At 46.9% G+C, this 18842-nt stretch overlaps 1 protein-coding gene across 1 annotated transcript in view; it reads left to right on the top strand.

Annotated features, from left to right (window-relative positions):
* The window catches only part of LOC103013699 (chloride intracellular channel protein 5), a 102991-nt gene that overhangs the window by 75967 nt on the left and 8182 nt on the right, over window positions 1-18842 (top strand). The window contains exon 5 of the mRNA XM_028161762.2: window positions 18001-18185. Coding sequence (XP_028017563.1) covers window positions 18001-18185 — 185 coding nt within the window. The remainder of the gene's footprint in view (window positions 1-18000; window positions 18186-18842) is intronic.

Below are 18842 nucleotides of genomic sequence, written 5' to 3'. Positions count from 1 at the left end.
AGCTGGAGCAAACCAGCCACAGCTGGATTCCTTACTCCTTCCTTGTCTCCCTCCTCCATTCAGGCCCGAATCTTCAAATCACTCCTGTCTTCTCTTCTAAGAGGTGCCCCCCGAAGTGGGCCATGCTCCAGGCGGATGCTGGTAGAAAAAGAATCTGCCTGTAGCACTGGCGATCTTTCTTTCCCTGCCACGTTCTCCAGGGCTCACGTCCGCATGAGCTCACCCCTGCCCGTAGCCTGCCTGCCTCCATCAGACCAACACACAGACTCCTTCTGCATCCAGCTCTGCCTCTGCTTACCCCCGCGTCAAAGTGCCTCTTCCCGAGCACATGCCCCTCGCTCCCTTTTCATAAGATCTGTAAGACCCCTTAAGTACGTATATTAAACAAGACAATCCCCATTGGATGTATAGAAAATTGAGGATCACAGACTTCAGCTCAATATTAAGAAGTTTACAATTAAATCTGCAGAATGGGCCACCAACTAAAGAAGAGAGGGTGCCGTCAATGGAAGGGTACCAAAAGAGACTGGACCTTCAGAGGCTGGACCTTTGCCTAACCTAAGTGGTCGACTATTATAAGACACTTATTTTAAGTACCACTAAGAAACAAAAAGTGCCTTCAAGTAAACAAAAAACGCTTTCACTTAAACTCTAAGATTTTCATGGTAAGACGCAGTCTGATTTCAAAGATGTCAAATGTGAAAAAATGTGCATCTTAGTCTCGATGAAATATGGAAGGCAATTCCCATAGCCCTTTTTAAATCTAACATTCCGTTACTTCCTAGAGGCTAAGCGTGAAATGTCAAACCCTCCCTTCTGCTTGACCTTGAGCTACTCTGTTGGAAGGAAAGTGAATGGAGGTCAATACTGCTTCCAGATCCCTCTGGGATGGCTGTCCTAACCCCATATCCCTTTGTCTCTCCTGCCTGGAAACAAGTAGTGCTTATCTCTTAGCTCAGGGTTTGGCAAACTTTTAGACTTTTCAGGCTCTGCAGGATGTCGCCACTGCTCAACTCTGCTGCTGGAAGAATAAAGCGGCCACGGGCAATACGTAAACCAATGGGCGTGGTTGTGCTCCGATACAACTTCACTTATGGACGCTGAAATTTGAATTTCACAACATTTTCAGGGATCACAAAGTATTATTCTCTTTTGACTTTTTTTCAACCATCCAAAAATGTAAAAACCATTCGTAGCTTCAGGGCAGTGCAAAAATAGGCAGTAGGCTGGATTTGGCCCTTGGACTATAATTTGCTGAGCTCTGTCTTAGGCAGTCCAGGGCTACAATAGCAAATTTTCTTAATTTCTATGCCTCTCATCCTCATCTCTAATATAGAGACTATAATAGTGTCCTTTTTTTGCATTGTCATGTTAATTAAATGAATGAATGCATTAAAGCACTTCCGACAGTAGGCAGCAATAGGTGATGGCTATTACTGCTTCTGCTATTCATTTCATGAATCCTCCCCCAGATTCCATGGTACCCACCCTTTGGGCTGGGCAGTCCAGCTTTCCCGGTAATGTGGAAGTATGTGCTGCCCTCTTCTGGCAGGTGGAGGAATCAGCACGAGGGACAACTCATCATGTTTTAGTGTTAAGGAAGCCTATGGACTCTTCAGCATCTTCTGCGTTCAGGGACTCGGTTATCCTGAGCTTTAGTTGGGAGTTCCAGAAGAGGCCAGGTCTCCTTCGGGGGCTCGAAGCCATCTTGCTTTATCTGTCCCCTGCACCCAGGGTGGGGCATGTCTCCCAGGCCTGATGGATCCTCCAGAGGTCGCTGGCTGCCTGGTGATAAGCTGTCCTCCATCAACTATTTCCTTCTCCCTTGCCTCTCCCCACTCCATCACCTCCAATCTTTGCTGTTATGAACTTCCTTGACCTAAAATAGGAAAGTGTTTGAAAGGAGTCAGAGCAGCCTGGGAGGGCTGTTAGCCCAGAACTAACAAGCCCCTTACTATCAAAGCCCCCTGTGCTTTTTTCCTGCAGCCTCGTGAAAGCCAACTTCTGTGGGGGGCAGGGGTGGAGCGTTTCTCCAGATTCCCCAGGATGTGGCAAGCCGCTTTCAGAAGCCAGTGTGTGCATTTATTATTCCAAGCCAACCGTTTCCATCCCAGGCCCTTCCTTCCTTCACCTCTTCCTCCCTCCTGCCCTCAGCCCCAGGTCACGGTGGGCCCAGGCTGGAGGCCAGGCCTTCCCAAGGGGATGGGCACGACCCCCCCTTATTCAGCCTCATGCCCAGAGGTGAAAGCTAAGGCAATATGTCAAAAGGAGAAGGAACGTGCGCTGTAATCGCACTGCTCAGAGACAGAGGTCCTGAGGTGGCGTGGGCTTCCAGATCTATTCTATAAGAAACCCCAACGTTTTCTTTTGGAGGAAGATAGCTGTGTCCAACTCGGGACAACGGGTCCCCTGGAAGGAGGCCCGAGCCCAGGCTGTTATCACGAGGGCGGCTCCGGGGTGGTCCCTGGACTACCACGGAGGTGCGGAGGATAACGAGGGGGACTGTCTTCCCACTTCCTCACAAAGCAGCCACTGCTGTCTCATTTCAAAAACGCCTCTGGTCATAAAGGAGCCCTTCAGACTGCCTTCCTTGGCCACCCTTGCGTGCCCAGGGCCAACTTGGGGTATTTTGTTTGTTTGTTTGTTGGGTTAACGTTTTGTTTTGATTAACAGTCTTACGAGGAAAAACAACCTAGGCTCGGTGGGACCCACCTCTGAGGTGTGGAGCGCCCTGCAGAGATACTCAGCTGTCTTCACACCCACGGAGGGTCCTTGAGGCTAAGAGCCGGAGGGAGGGGCAGGGTCGAACAATTCCTTTTGGGCACCTACCCGCGGTTGCCCAGAGCATCCCTCCAGAGGGTCTTTGATTTGGCTTACGATCAAGGCCGGTGCTGGCCATGTCTAATTTCACAGATGTTGTTCCTGAAATGAATCCTTGGGCAGTCTTTAGGAAGGCGGTTGGTGGCATTGGGCTGTTGAAGGCGGCAGGCCTGGGGAGGGAGGAGGGGGGAAGGGGGATGGCGAAGAGGGTCCTGCGTGGGTGGGCGCATTCATTAGTGGAGAGAGCCGCCGTTAGCTGTGTGGGATCCCGGCAGCACAGCTGAGACCACCAACACCATTCCATGTGCTGGAATTTCCCGCCGTCTGACCAGAACGAGCTCGCCTGGCCTGGCCTGGCCTTGGATCAAGGCCTGGGGAATAAGGAACATTAAATGACTAACTTGAACACGAGTTCAGAGCTCTTGCACCTCGGGCTACCGTTACTTTACCCTGTGCAAGGGATACAGACTCTTACACAGTCTGCACGTGGGAACTCAATCTCTACCTTTCTCTCTCTCTCCCCCTCCACGCAGATATACACACACATAAACAGCTAGTGTGTGTTGTGATATTTCTGTGTACCAGCTGAGGCCATTACATAGCTCCTTAAATAAACAGGGTCATCGATCAATTAATCTGAAAAAAAAAAAAAGTGCTTGCGTGTAAAGTTGTATTAGTGCCAGGACGTGATGGGGTAGCTTTGCCGTTAAGCCCCATGGTGTTCAGACCACAGAAGCGTGGGGTGCGTGTGGGTGCAGGTGTCTACATGTTGTTGTGCGCGTACCGGTCTGGAGGGCTGTAGCTGGTTTATATGGTGACTGCACTCACATAGTCCCTCATCTGCGATTAGAACGTAGCTTTGAGGGAAGAGTCCCCCTCTTCTCTGTTGACTCTCGGTGGAGAATGGCTCCGGGGAAATGAGCATGTAGAATGGGTTCCCCATTTGTGGTGGAGCTGGGGCTGAAAATGACAGGATGTGAAATCCAGGTAGTGGGCGGAACCTTCTAACCAAAACTTCAAATTCACCCCAATTATGAATCCTCTTTATTTTTTTGGTTGCATCGGGTCTTAGTTGCGGCACGCAGGATCTTTGTTGAGGCATGAGGGATCTTTTGTTGTGGCGTGCAGGCTTGTCTCTAGTTGTGGTATGCGGGCTCCAGAGCGTCTGGGCTCTGTAGTTGTGTCGCGTGGGTTCCAGGGAGCGTGGGCTCTGTAGTTTTGCAGCACGCGGGCTCTCTTGTTGAGGCGCCCGAGCTCAGTAGTTGTGGCGCGTGAGCTTAGTTGGCCCGCGGCATGTGGGATCTTAGCTCCCTACCAGGGATCGAACCCGCCTCCCCCTGCATTGGAAGGCAGATTCTTTACCACTGGCTGGACCACCAGGGAAGTCCCGGGATAATTTATAGAAAAACAAAATTGCTACACAGAATATTGACTTTAAAACCTCTAGCTTTCTTTAAAACCCTGCTCTAGAACTGTCTTTCCGGAAGGCATCCCAACCCACCTCCGGCCTGTTGGTGAGTTCAGCCTGAGAAGTCTCATGAACTAAAGAGACGAGTAAGTTCAGGACTTAAGACTCAAGTGGAACTTCACTTTACCTTGTGATCCAGACCATTATCCAACTTGAACGTACATTTGAATCCCCCAGGGGTCTTGTGACGATGCAGATATTGATGCAGTGGGTCTAGGGTGGGGCCTGAGCGCTCCCAGGTGGTCCTGATGCTGCTGGTCTAGGAGGGAGCTTTGGGAGGTAGGGTCTAGGCAGCAGTCTCCATGGAGACAAGCTGCCTGTGTCTCATTCATCATCATCATCCCCAGAGCCCAGCTCATCATCTAGCCCACAACAGGTGCTCAAGAAACATTTGCTAAATGAATGAACGAACCATATCACAAACCCCTCGAGATGCCCCAACCCTCTCTGCTTATTTACTGAGAGAGGATGGAAGGGCTGACCCTGCTTCACCCGTGTCAGGAGCATTTCCTCCAAGATGCTTCCTGTTCCAGCCCGTCCCGCACTCACCTTTAAGCCTGTCCCACTGTACAGCCCCTTCCATTCTCTTGGTTACCCCTGACACTTCCCAGTCTCCTTTTACATTTTATGATACTCTGTGGCTAGAACTGTCTCTCAGCTGAGAACATGTCATGCTTATATAACCTCTGTTATATTAAATCCAGTATCATGGTAGGAAAAAAAAAGAAGAACCTCATTTAAAACCAATCAATAAAAGTGTAAAAATCTGAACAGTTCCCCCCACGAAGACTGTCAATGTGGGTGGTGGTCTTGGCTTAAATGGTATTTTTCTTGTCACCCTCATTTTTATAACTACATTCAAGGAACGTTATATTCGGTGTTAAAGGTGAAACGTCACCAAGAGCGGGAAGAGTAAGCACCCAAGACTAAATTCTAGTGTTCTTCCAGCCAGAAGCCGGGGGTCAAATTATTTTTCTAGGAACTCCTAGTTGAAGAAGCATTTAATGATCTGGATCATTAAAGAAAGGCGTTTCTCTGTGCGCATGTCCAGAACGCCTTCCATTCCTGAATATTCCAGGGAAGAGGGTCCCACCCAATGATTTCTCAGCAACTGCCCCCCCCACCCCCCCGCCCAGCTCTAACTCTGATGGTCACATGCCCGCTGGCGTTTGCGTTGACAGTTACCCATGTTTTGTTTCCATGGTGGGGACCTCAAAGCAAGCTTCCTCAATACTCTGCCCAGATCTGGTCCTGGCCTCCATGCTGCTTGCGTCACTTGGCAGGGGGCTGCAAATTGGTGATGGTCTTTGCATCTCATTTGGCTCTGATGACCCTGCAAGAGGGCATGCCAGGCCAAACAAATGGAATCCCTGCATCCATCCCCCAGAAACCAAGGGCTCTCAGCACACAAAGAAAGGAGCCATCCTAGGTCCTCTAAGGACAGGAAGCCAGTTGCATAAACATAGGGAGACATGGAGTTACATTTTAGGGCCTCTCATCTTTCCTCAAACCCCACTGAATAGCTCAGTCTTTCAATGGATACGTATTCAGTACCAGACACTGCCCAAGGTGCTAGAATAATAATGTAATAATGAAATATTGGCAATATCTATGTGTATTGGCAAAGGTTGTGTTTGGCTGCATATAATACAAACCTGATCACAGAACCTAAAGCAAATATTTATTTCATTTTACTTAGCAAAAACCTACGTAGCATTTTATCAGTACTATGTGCCATGCCCTGCTGTAAGCACTCTTTATAAATGTTTACTTCTTTTTTTAAATTTATTATTATTATTTTTTATACAGCAGGTTCTTATTAGTCATCAATTTTATACACATCAGTGTACACATGTCAATCCCAATTGCCCAATTCAGCACACCACCATCCCCAGCCCCCCACAGTTTTCCCCCCTTGGTGTCCATACGTTTGTTCTCTACATATGTGTCTCAACTTCTGCCCTGCAAACCGGTTCATCTGTACCATTTTTCTAGGTTCCACATACATGCGTTAATATACGATATTTGTTTTTCTCTTTCTGACTTACTTCACTCTGTATGACAGTCTCTAGATCCATCCACGTCTCAACAAATGACTCAATTTCATTCCTTTTTATGGCTGAGTAATATTCCATCGTATATATGTACCACAACTTCTTTATCCATTCGTCTGTCGATGGGCATTTAGGTTGCTTCCATGACTTGGCTATTGTAAATAGTGCTGCAATGAACATTGGGGTGCATGTGTCTTTTTGAATTATGGTTTTCTCTGGGTATATGCCCAGTAGTGGGATTGCTGGATCATATGGTAATTCTATTTTTAGTTTTTTTTTTTAAAAGACAATCAGATGTTTTTATTTATTTATTTACTTATGGCTGTGTTGGGTCTTCATTTCTGTGTGAGGGCTTTCTCTAGTTGTGGCAAGCGGGGGCCACTCTTCATCGCGGTACACGGGCCTCTCACTGTCGTGGCCTCTCCTGCTGTGGAGCACAGGCTCCAGATGCACAGGCTCAGTAATTGTGGCTCACGGGCCCAGTTGCTCCGCGGCATGTGGGATCTCCCCAGACCAGGGCTCGCACCCGTGTCCCCTGCATTGTCAGGCAGATTCTCAACCACTGTGCCACCAGGGAAGCCCTATTTTTAGTTTTTTGTAGAACCTCTATACTTTTCTCCATAGTGGCTGTATCAATTTACATTCCCACCAACAGTGCAAGAGGATTCCCTTTTCTCCACACCCTCTCCAGCATTTGTTGTTTGTAGATCTTCTGATGATGCCCATTCTGACTGGTGTGAGGTGATACCTCATTGTAGTTTTGATTTGCATTTCTCTAATTATTAGTGATGTTGAGCAGCTTTTCATGTGCTTGGCCATCTGTATGTCTTCTTTGAAGAAATGTCTATTTTGGTCTTCTGCCCATTTTTGGATTGGGTTGTTTGTTTCTTTAATATTGAGCTGCATGAGCTGTTTATATATTTTGGAGATTAATTCTTCGTCTGTTGATTCGTTTGCAAATATTTTCTCCCATTCTGAGGGTTGTCTTTTCATCTTGTTTATGGTTTCCTTTGCTGTGCAAAAGCTTTGAGGTTTCATAGGTCCCATTTGTTTATTTTTGTTTTTATTTCCAGTACTCTAGGAGGTGGATCAAAAAAGATCTTGCTGTGATTTATGTCAAAGAGTGTTCTTCCTATGTTTTCCTCTAAGAGTTTTATAGTGTCTGGTCCTACATTTAGGTCTCGAATCCATTTTGAGTTTATTTTTGTGTATGGTGTTAGGGAATGTTCTAATTTCATTCTTTTACATGTAGCTGTCCAGTTTTCCCAGCACCACTTATTGAAGAGACTGTCTTTTCTCCATTGTATATCTTTGCCTCCTTTGTCATAAATTAGTTGACCATAGGTGCGTGGGTTTATCTCTGGGCTTTCTATCTTGTTCCATTGATCTATGTTTCTGTTTTTGTGCCAGTACCATATTGTCTTGATTACTGTAGCTTTGTAGTATAGTCTGAAGTCAGGGAGTCTGATTCCTCCAGCTCCATTTTTTTCCCTCAAGCCTGCTTTGGCTATTCGGGGTCTTTTGTGTCTCCATACAAATTTTAACATTATTTGTTCTAGTTCCGTAAAAAATGCCATTGGTAATTTGATAGGGGCTGCATTGAATCTGTAGATTGCTTTGGGTAGTATAGTCATTTTCACAATATTGATTCTTCCAATCCAAGAACATGGTATATCTCTCCATCTGTTGGTATCATCTTTAATTTCTTTCACCAGTGTCTTGTAGTTTTCTGCATACAGGTCTTTTGTCTCCCTAGGTAGGTTTATTCCTAGGTATTTTATTCTTTATCTTTATAAACGTTTACTTCTTAATAGGAGTTTGCTTTTCTCACATCACAAGAAGTCCAGAGAAGAGAGAATTCCAGGCAGTTGTAGTTCTTCAAGAAGTCATGGATCCAGCTCCTTAGAGCACCTGATTCTCCATCTTGAGTGTGTGACTCCCATCCTCATGTCACAAGATAGTTGGTCCACTTCCAGACATTACATCTGAGTTCAGGCACTGCCAGCTATGCCTTGTTTTTTCTTTACCAGAAGCGTATCCATCAATTTCCACTTAACATTTCATTGGCAAGAACTTGATCATTTGGCCTCTTCTAGTCTGGGAGTCTGGGAAAATAAATATTTGTGACCCAGCATGTTGCTACTCTGAAAAAATCTGGGTTCTCTTGGTAACAAAGAAGGTAAGAGTGAATTCTTGCATATAATTCACTTTCAATTTCTTATGATTTTTTTTAAAAAACTGCGGTGAAAATATCTCAGCTAGCCATGCCAAAAAAAGGCATACTATTTCAAAGCCTCCCTTGGGGTTGACCAATTCTGAATCATTACCCCACCTAGATTTTAGGCAACAGAAGTTATAAAATTGCACCCTTAATCTGCAATACTCTTACTTCAAACTTTAGAAGATACAAGACTCACGTAGCAAAAGCTGTTTAGTAAAAGTTATAATACACAGTGGAGATTTCTCCCCCGAGTCTATAATCCATGGTGGGACAAGAGCGGGCACCCAGAGATCTGCTCTGAGCAAGGGAGGGGGCGGGTGTAATTGTGGCCTATCTGGGAAACTCTGCAAAAGTGTCGGTCACCCCCAACCCCCACTCATCTTAGCCTCTAAGTTTGCCTCATTGCATGACTGTTAGGTAGAAGGCTCACTCTGGTGGGACTGTGGTCACGGCAGCAGAGTCAGAGTGAAAGGGCCAGCTGAACACACGAAAAAAAGACTCTGCCTAATTCATCCGGGGTGACTTCCTCGAGGCAGACGACCAGTCAAGCACAATATTTATCAAGCAGTTCTTTCCTTGCAACTCTAAGAATTTATTAGCTGTTTTGTAGCTTTGATCCTTATACACCAGCATCATCACACACTACACATAACGACCACTTACTGCATGCCAGGCGCTGCCCCAAGCCCTCTGCAGGCATTATTCATGGCCACCCTATAAGGTGTGCTGTGCTATGATCTCTATTTTGCACATGAGGAAACTGAGACACCAGAGGTTAAGGTAGTATGTGGCAGAGCTGGGATCCCAACCCAAGCAGCTGGTCCCATGGTCTTTGCACTTGATCTGGGCACAGTAGACATTTAATACAGTTCATTATTGAAAAGGCATGTGGTACGGAGTTTTTGAACAAGAGTAGGTAGGTTGTTTCGGAAACTGGGATCAAATCAACTCATAAAACAATAAATACTGATTGAACAACTACCATGTATGTTTCGCTATATATACCCAACCATCCCAGTTTCACCTCTGGAGTCCTACCTCAGCAATCCGTGGGGGACTAGGAGTCCCAAACCTGGCCCATAGAGGGCGCTCCATAGATACCCGTTTAACAAATGAGAGAATGGGCCAACTGGAAAGGAATTTATAATCACAAAACGACTAGAACCAGTAATCATTTAAATACAGAGCTGTGACAGCAGGGTGGCCGTTTTTAAAGCTGTTAATAGCGCTTACATAAAAGATGTGGCCAGTTGAGGATGAAGTTAGACAGAATGTGGTTAAATCATTTCAGCCTGTTTGGAGGGGTTGAGAGTTGAGAATGAAAGTCTCTAGGTCTAAACGCTGGAACAGATGACTGAGAAAGTTAGAATCTCCCTTGACCAGCTCCTTCCAAATGTTTGAACATCAGCACTGCAGCTAATCTATGGCCTGATACTTAAAAATAACCTGTTAGAAAGTCACTGTAAAAAAACTCCCAGTTTTCAGCCTGATTCAGTCCGCTGCATAAAGTACAACCAGCATTAATAGCTTTAGTCAGCATTTATGTCGCTCTTCCTATTAGCACAATGGGTTTTACAACCATTTATGAGTTTCTGGAAAGCCTAATAGAAAACACACATACGTGTTCGCTGTGGAAGTTGCAGAAGTTTTTTTTTTTTTTTTAATCTCCTTCAGCCAGTAGGGGGCGCCACCTCCCCGTCACAAAAGTCGGGGCCAGGCCCCCTAATGGGGACCACATTCTCTCCTGGCGGCTCCAGCTAGTTTTTACCCTCCCTGGTGAGTTTCTGCATTTTCCTCTTCAGCTGGCTGCATTCAGTGTCTCTCTGTCTCTCTTTCTCCTCCTGTTCATAAATAAACATTTGGGACGTTTACATGGTACAGACTGTGTCCACAAAAGGAAACCTACATGTGAAGAGCTAAGTGATAATCTTTCTCTTCAAATTTACTGTGGCTTTTAGGAGATTTAGCAAATTATCTGAATCTGGAATTGTCTATGTGATCCATACCTCCCCTCATACTTTAAAATCATAGCTTATGAAAGGCATGTTGGATTGTCCTAAATTCTTTACCACGCTGGTGTTTTAAACACAGCCAGATAATTGCCAAAGACTCATCTTTCTTAAAGAAAAATATTTGTTACCGTTGTTTGTTGTTGTTGGGAATAATACTTCTGAACAAAGGGCAAATATGCAGTTGATTTGTGGAGCTGTATAAATAAGATGATTATTCACAATGATGCCCTACAGGGCTTGAGGAAGAAGCTATGCTGAGGATCTGTCTCTTCCTCAAGGAAAATCCTTTGGAATTCTTTGGAAATCTGTCAGAGAGTGCCCCATTCACTGGGTGATTCTCTCCATGAAAGGGGGATAAGGATGCATCCAACGATGTCCTAGATTCCAATCCACCATAGTTGTAAGAGTTGAATCCTGCCTTGGGAGTAGAGAATTATCTACTGGCCTCTTATTGGAAGAACCACAGGAATTTGCCATTTAAAATCCCTCTCATTCAAGGCCAAAATCCCTTCTAGAATGGAGGAATAATACTCATGGCAGCATGACCTGTAGACTCTTCTCAAGACCAGGTGACGCCACACAAGGGAACCCTAGGGGGTCTGCTGAAATTGTCATTGCTTTTTGCTTTCTCATAAACCACTGTTTTGCTGCCTTTCCTGTTTTCACCAGTGCCTAGAAATGGGGGCCCGGGAACTGCTTCCCACATATGAGCCCGTCACAGACAGAGCCCATTTGACAGCACCCTCCTCTCTGTGAGGCCAAGTCCACCATTCCTGGTCTGATGCCAAAGTGGACGTGAATTCTCCAAACCGTCAAACCAAGAATATTGGACGCACCCAAATAGCCCAGAGAGAAAAACGCTCAACCCAAAGAGATGATTCCAGGAGACTTGGGGTCCCGAGCATGTTGGGGAATGCAGGAGTGGGCTTCACCCTCTGAGCTCCCTCGATTCTCCCTGGACCTGCGAAGTTCTGGGGTGATGGGATAAGCCTCACTTCAGACAGCCAGCTTCTGCCTTGAGTTTATCTCTTGCTCTTCATCTTTTACCCACTCTGTCCTTGCTCCATCCTCTCATAGACTTACATTCTACAGCCGTAATAATGATAATAATTAGTATAATAACAATGATGTTTCATTAAGTCCCACTGGACTCTGTAGAACCAGTGGCAGGATTCAAACCCAGGTCTCCTGAACACCGGAGCTCTGGACCACCTTGCCTGGTATCATGCCTGTTATCACAGGCCCTCTCAGGCAGCCTGGTCCAGGGCTGTCTGATACCCCCAACCCAGCCTCTCTCCGTCCCTTCCCTGATGATACCAGTGATATGCCAACATAGCCAGAGGACCCAGGCACAGCAGACAAGGGCCCACCAAACCGGAAGGAAAGCCGTTCCCATCTCCTACAACCCTGCTGCCATTTCTGCCTCACTGTGGTCTAAGGACCCGGCAGAGACACTGCTTTAAGAGTTAAGGGACCGTGGAGATCAGCCACCCCTTACCTGCTTTGTGTTCTAGAAGGGTCACTGTGAATCAGAGTGGGTGTGGCCCCCAGTTTCTACCTGCTTTATAATTTTCTCTCTATGTGGTCATTCATACTCATGTAACCCAAATGTAACTGGGCCACCTTCCTCTCTTTAAGGACTCTTGCCACAGAGAAAAGCTACATGACTCTAATTCCAAAACCTGGAAGAGGAATTCGGATCTTTACAGAAGATTTTTAGTGAGAGGAAATTACACTGCCCGTCACAAAGCTGAAAGTCCTAAATATGCCCGTAGAACACCTTTTTCTCTCCTCAAAATTGTATTCTTTATGACAGCATCTACGTTTCTGCTCACCTGGCCCACCGCTCCTCTTTCCCCACCTCCCATAACTCTCCTGGGCCATTCTGCGGCTCCCGCCCCCTCCTGTCTCCTGGATCTTTGGCCCTGGGCATCTCACGGAAGAACAATTTGACCTCTCTTGGTTTCTAAAGAAAGCCTTCTTTCTCCAAAAGGTGAGGAAGAAGTGATAGTAAATTCTGACTATTTGATTTTCTGTTGTTGTTGTTCCCATCACATTTTCATTCATGCTTAAAGCTATCGAATATCAACAAGGTGAGGCCATCTTTGTATTTTCCCTCCAAGAATATGTGATGGCCAGAAACATCTCTGTTGCGGTCTCCCTCAAACCACAGCAGCATTTTTTTTTTTTTTTTTTGCATCCTTTATATTGACATGGTCTCCAATGAGAAGATGAAAATAAAAACTTCATTCAGTCAGCCAGGTATTTCTCAATATCTAGATATTTCTTCCTTCATAGGCAAAACCCAAATGGATTTCTTTCTTCACCCAGATGTTTTGCTATCACTGAGGCAATGGGACAGCATTGGCCCCGAGTACAGGCAGAGTTGCTATTTGTTACTGAGGAATGATGTAAAGGGCCCTGGTAGGCTCTCTCTTCAGAGATTACTCCTTCTAGAGCCAATCATGGTTACTGAGAGCACCAAGGATTATAGCTAAAATCAACCCATTAATAGCAGAGTACAAATATGTTATCAAATAGCTGGAAGCTAGGACATGAGGAATGCTATCCTGACAGCCACACTCTTGTCAGAGGATAAGGGTATGTGAGAAAGGTCTGCAGTATGGAAGGAAGATGGCAGGCTGGGTGGACCCCCAAGGAGCAGTGGGCCGGTCCTTAACATCCAGACATGGCCTTGCAGAGTAGAAGAAGTTTTAGAATCCAGCAGCCCTGGGTTTTTAAAATAAATTTATTTATTTATTTATTTATTTTTGGCTGTGTTGGGTCTTCGTTTCTGTGCAACGGCTTTCTCTAGTTGCGGCGAGCGGGGGCCACTCTTCATTGCGGTGCGCGGGCCTCTCGCTATCGCGGCCCCTCTTGTTGCGGAGCACAGGCTCCAGACACTCAGGCTCAGTAATTGTGGCTCACGGGCCCAGTTGCTCCGCGGCATGTGGGATCTTCCCAGACCAGAGCTCGAACCCGTGTCCCCTGCATTGGCAGGTGGATTCTCAACCACTGCACCACCAGGGAGGCCCGCAGCCCTGGTTTTAAATCCTCGTTTTACTTTTAATTCATATGATAAGATTACTCTTTTGAAAATATTTTCCCGAGTATATAACTCTCATCTGTCCTAGGCCTCCATCAACTCCATGAGAGATGAGGGTTACTATAGAAGGAATTCTAAGAAAGAAAAAAGAATTTAATATTTAGCTTCTGATATTCAAAATAGCATTTTCAACAAGACAATAGCCTTGCAAGCCAAGCTATTGTCTTAAAACGTTCTAAATGCCTTTTTCTCTCAATTTTAGCACATCAGGAACCAGGCCTGGAGGACTCAGCTCACAGGGAGGATAGCTGCTCTGTGGTTGATGGAATCTTTGGCTTAGGAAACTGAAACAGGGGTTTGGGGGATGAAGCAGGAGAGAGAGGCAGGGAGGCAGGGAACTAGAGACGTGTCTGGGGAGCCCCATGGGGTGCTTTGCTCGGGTATTCTTCCCAATCAAAGCTTTGGACAGAGGCAAGCAGCATCCCACCTCTGACCACCACCCAAGGGTCAACATCCCCACGGTTACTCTGGAAGGATGTGGAGGGTCAGCGTCACTGAGAAGAGACAGAGCCCCTGTGGTAGCCTCTCCAAGCCTTCCACCCGACAGACCTCAGGATTCCCATCTCCCCAGTGCCAGGAGGTCCCAGGATCCTCCTTCCCCACCCCCTCCCCTTCTACTCAGGGGGAAGAGAAGGGGAGAGGAGGCTCTCTGAGTAACGGAGCATTTTTATGCAAAAGAGACTGAGAATTCCCTAGAGGGACTATTTAGATTATTACATCAACTAGATTCTAATCCAGAATGGACTAAATTAAAGTTGCCGTTTTCCCATGACCCACGGGTTGGGAGCTTGTCAGGAAGAGCAAAGGGGTTAAAAACAAAACAAGGTACGTTTTTCATGGTACGTCCCAGGAGTCGTTTGAACAGCCTGCTGGCACAGGCCTGTGTGCCTTGGATGGGACTAAGACTCAATGTCTTTATCTGTTCCATGGGGATGAATAATAACTCTCATCTCAATAGCTTCGTTGTGTATATTTAAATGATCAGTGGCATAAACACCCCTGGTCCACTTCAGAACATCAGTAGGTGTATTTCGTGCTGGTGCTGGGGAACAGGATTCGAGCAGGAAAAGGAACACAGCAGGGTACAGGGTGCCCGCTCTGGGGTAGGCTCCCAATGACCACCATCTCCTTCTCCATGGGAGAGGTGAACAGACCCCCATCCGGACTGCAGACCGTGATCAGAGGTGGACCCCTGGTTCTTATCTGTCTGCAAGTTCACGTGCCAGAGAAAAATAACATACGAGAAACTGAGAACATAGCAACCTGGGCCCACAGGGCTGCTCCCGTCCTTTCAAAGGCCACCTGTGACATCTGCTCGGCTCCAAGTGAATTTTGAGCCCCCAGGGGTCTGCATGGCTCTTTGCTCCTTGATATCCCCGCTGCACAAAGCATGCCAGCAAACCAGGGCTGAGCCCTGCTTGCAAGAGCTTGTTGGAGGCTGAGTCTTGGCTCCCTGGTCCCCATTCAGCCTCCATGCCCGGGTAAGAGTATATTATTTTCTTAGCTCAAATTGCCGTTTCCAAGTCATTATTTCTCTATGATGAGAAAACAATATTGGGTCTTATGTAATATCAACCTCAGTGAATCTGGAAGTGATCATGGAATGGGTGGATTTTTTTTTTCCTCCTTAAAAAAGAGAAAAATAAATTTGAGATTGTTTGCATATGGCTGAGAATATTTATGAACTATTCCCCTTGTTTCCTCATCACATATTTTACCCAGTGTGTTTGTGTGTGGTACGGAATAAATCTTTACGGGAAGGGTGGGGTGGAGAGGGGAAGAAAGCAGTTCAAGGACCGGGGATCCATCAAGTGCCTGGGACGTTAGTGGTCCTGGGTCCCGGGGTCCCCTGGCCTCAGGCTTGCTTGCTGCTCTCTGAGGTACCCCCCCCCCCCCGCTCCCCGCCCAACGCCGTCCTGCTACTCAGAGGAAGTCTTTTGGAGGGAGGGTTTCAAATGCCAACACAGAAGGAATTAACATCTTCTTGTCGCTCTGGTTTCTTTCACATCCCCTTCACTCTCACCAGAGCAGAAAGTTTAACAGCAACGGTTTCATGACCTGGGTACCATCAGCCAAAAGAGATCATTAAATTCTACGGATGCCAGATTGAGCCGGGGTCAGAAGAATGAATGAGTTGGCAGGTAGGGGGGAAAGAACCAGCAGAGAATGTATTGGTGCTGGCCTTTGTCATTCAACAACACAGCAGTGTGTTAGCACACGGGCACATCGAGTCTATCTCCCTCTGGCCCTGCCTCTCAACACAGCTTGTCACCGAGAAGGATCCCGAGGGAGGGTAAGGGACAGGGCTGTGGCTGGACATTCAGTCAGTAAGAGAAGCCAAGCTGCAGGCCATTGAATTTCCTCCTCTAGGGACTGGGCTTCAGAATTGGAGCTTAGAATCTCTCGTGCTCTGCCATTGCCAAACTTCACCCTTCCACCTTAAGAGACGGCTGGAGAGAGAGTTGACATTTCTCCAGAACTATCCTCCCAAAGAGCTTCAGTTGCTGTTCTAGGCCTCTCTTACCAAATTTCACGTTTCCAAGACTGGGCACTGGGGCAGGGACCTGCTCAGGTGTCTGGGGGCATTTGGGGTTAGAACCTGCAATGTCTTGTATCCCATCAATGTCTCTTTCCCTCGGATGATATCAGCTCATCAAATTTCAGCAGGCATTCTATCTGATGTTTCCTTTCTCCATTAGAATCAAGATTTTGTCATCATCTCCATAACTGAAAGGGGTAGCGGGATTTGTGGAGGCAAACAGACCCAATATAAATCACAGCTGCTTCCGTGGGCGTGAGCTGGGGTGCTAAGAAGTAGTGTTGGCGCCCTCTGCCGGCGCTCTTGAACAGGCTTGCAGTCCCATCCGAGTCTAGACAATTACTAAGGGGAATACAAGCATTTTTCTCAGCCCCGCTCACTCTATTCTCCCAAACTGGAAACACAAAGCAGATGATGAAGTCCAAGTTCAAATGCCAGGGAGAAGGAAGTGTTGAGAAACCGCATCCAACCTCCAGCCTGTTTTCAAATGTTCCAGTAAGCGTTCAGTTGCTGTATCTTGGGCTGGTGTCGTTTCACTGTCTCAGACAAAGTCTTTCTATGAAAAGACGAACACGGGTTATGTGAGGAGGAGCTAACAGAAGGCGCGTTGGGGAAAAATCTGAGCAAGAGCACGGTCCTGTGGGCTCTTCCTCCAGAGGCAGCTCCCTCCTTTTAGCTGCTGAAATTAACATCCAGACTGATTCCCACCATCTCCGTGTCAATCTCTAAACCAGAGTCTGGAAAAAACAATCATTGGGGGGGTGGGGGTGGGGTGGGGCTGATGACACAGGTGTATTGGCCCATGACCTGGCCAGCCATCTCCTCCAGCTCAGGTGGACAGTTTCTAGGTTAGGGTTCTCTGACTGGAGTGGTCGGTGAGATTCTGGGTGGAATGACTCTGAGTGATAGTGATTTTCTATAGTTGCTCTTTTGAATACTTTGTTCTGTTCTTATACGTAAGTGAATTATTTGATAGAGAATCACTGGGGCAAGACTGGAAAAATCTTCTGCCACATTGTCTTCCTTCGGATTTTCACTCTTTGAGCTGTATCCATGACAGGTTTCCATGCAGGCAGGGTTGCACATTTCTGGCGGAGCCTGCTGCCCCGTGCATTGGCCATTCCATTTTGGACTGCTCTGATTTTTAGAACAACCCCTCTAGATTAAACTCAAGGATGCCTCCTTGATACCCACTGGTTCTCTGGGGGCAGCCCCGGACATGGGTGCTCACTGGCCTAGGTCACGTCTTCCTGGAAGCCTTCACACCTCTCCTTCTCAGGTTGGGTTAGCCATAGCTAAGGCTGCCCCCAAATCTGGTGACTACCTCTGTCCTAGGACCTCTATGCAGTTGTTATTTACTTATTTAATAGTTCTTTCTTTCTACAAAATTATTATGCGGGTTAACTGTGGAATATCGGCAAAATTTAGATGAGCAAAAGAGGAAAATGAAAACTGACAATTATTATTGCATCTGTTGGAGAGGGGTACTGTACAAGCTTTGATAGATATCCTGATGGTTGTATTTCTGTATTTATATGATCTTTTCCAAAAACAAGGATTAGCGAATGTTTATTGTTTGGTTAAGGTTTGCTTTTTCAGGCTGTTTAATACTCTTCTATGGCATCGTGTACCTGGCTGTCAGGTACTCTGTAGTGTGAGGGGAGCCGGTATGATGAGGGGGACAGGATTCTGGATAAGCTCCTTTTCTCTGAAGACCCCATGGCTGTATCCAGCAGCAGGAAGGTTGACTAAAGACACTTCTTTTGCTGTTCCACGCCAGCCCTTGAGCGAGGCCTGACCAAGGCACTGAAGAAACTGGATGACTACCTGAACACCCCTCTGCCGGAGGAGATCGACGCCAACACTCGCGGGGACGATGACAAGGGCTCCCGGCGCAAGTTCCTGGATGGAGATGAGCTGACCCTGGCCGACTGCAACCTGCTGCCCAAGCTCCATGTGGTCAAGGTAAAAGCGCTCTATCTATCCGCAGGTGCTCCCCAGATCCAGCTCCATCAGAGGCCCGGGTCACCTGTGGAGGTGAGGCGAGGACAGTGCCGCCTGCTGATGGAGAGTCAGAGCTCGGAAGTCACGCGAACCGGGACCCCAAGTCAGCCTCCACTGCGTGCTGGCTGTATAGCCTCTCTGAGCTCCAGGTTACACCTGTAACATAGGCATATGTTGTTTAACTAGGGCTGTTGGGAGACTAAGTGTGGCCTGAAAGTGCCTGCCATATTGTAAGGGCTCAATAGGTAATAGTTGCTATTATTGTCCTGTTATATATAGTTATATATAGTCCTGTCACTCCCCAGGCCTCTTCCTTACCTCTTCCTCATAGGTTTTCACTGGCCGCACCTCCACCCCGACGTCTCTATTAAGCGTGCCCTCACATGCATGTTTGCTTTGTGGGCAGATGCACCTTCTGATTCCCTGTTGCCGCTCTCTGGGGCAGGCAGGCGTCTTCCTCATCTACCAGCTGAAGAGCTGGAGGCTGCAAGAAGTGACAGCATTTTCTTGCTACTGCCACACTTACTGATCACGGTTAACCTGCAGTGTAATCCTTTCCTACACCAGCCTTAGGATCTGAGAATTGGAAAGAAGGGGGAAATTCTGAGGTCACCCTAA

The sequence above is a fragment of the Balaenoptera acutorostrata genome, chromosome 10, assembly GCF_949987535.1.
Source record: "Balaenoptera acutorostrata chromosome 10, mBalAcu1.1, whole genome shotgun sequence".
NCBI classification, from domain to species: domain Eukaryota; kingdom Metazoa; phylum Chordata; class Mammalia; order Artiodactyla; family Balaenopteridae; genus Balaenoptera; species Balaenoptera acutorostrata.
This window is presented reverse-complemented; position numbering and strand designations above follow the sequence as displayed.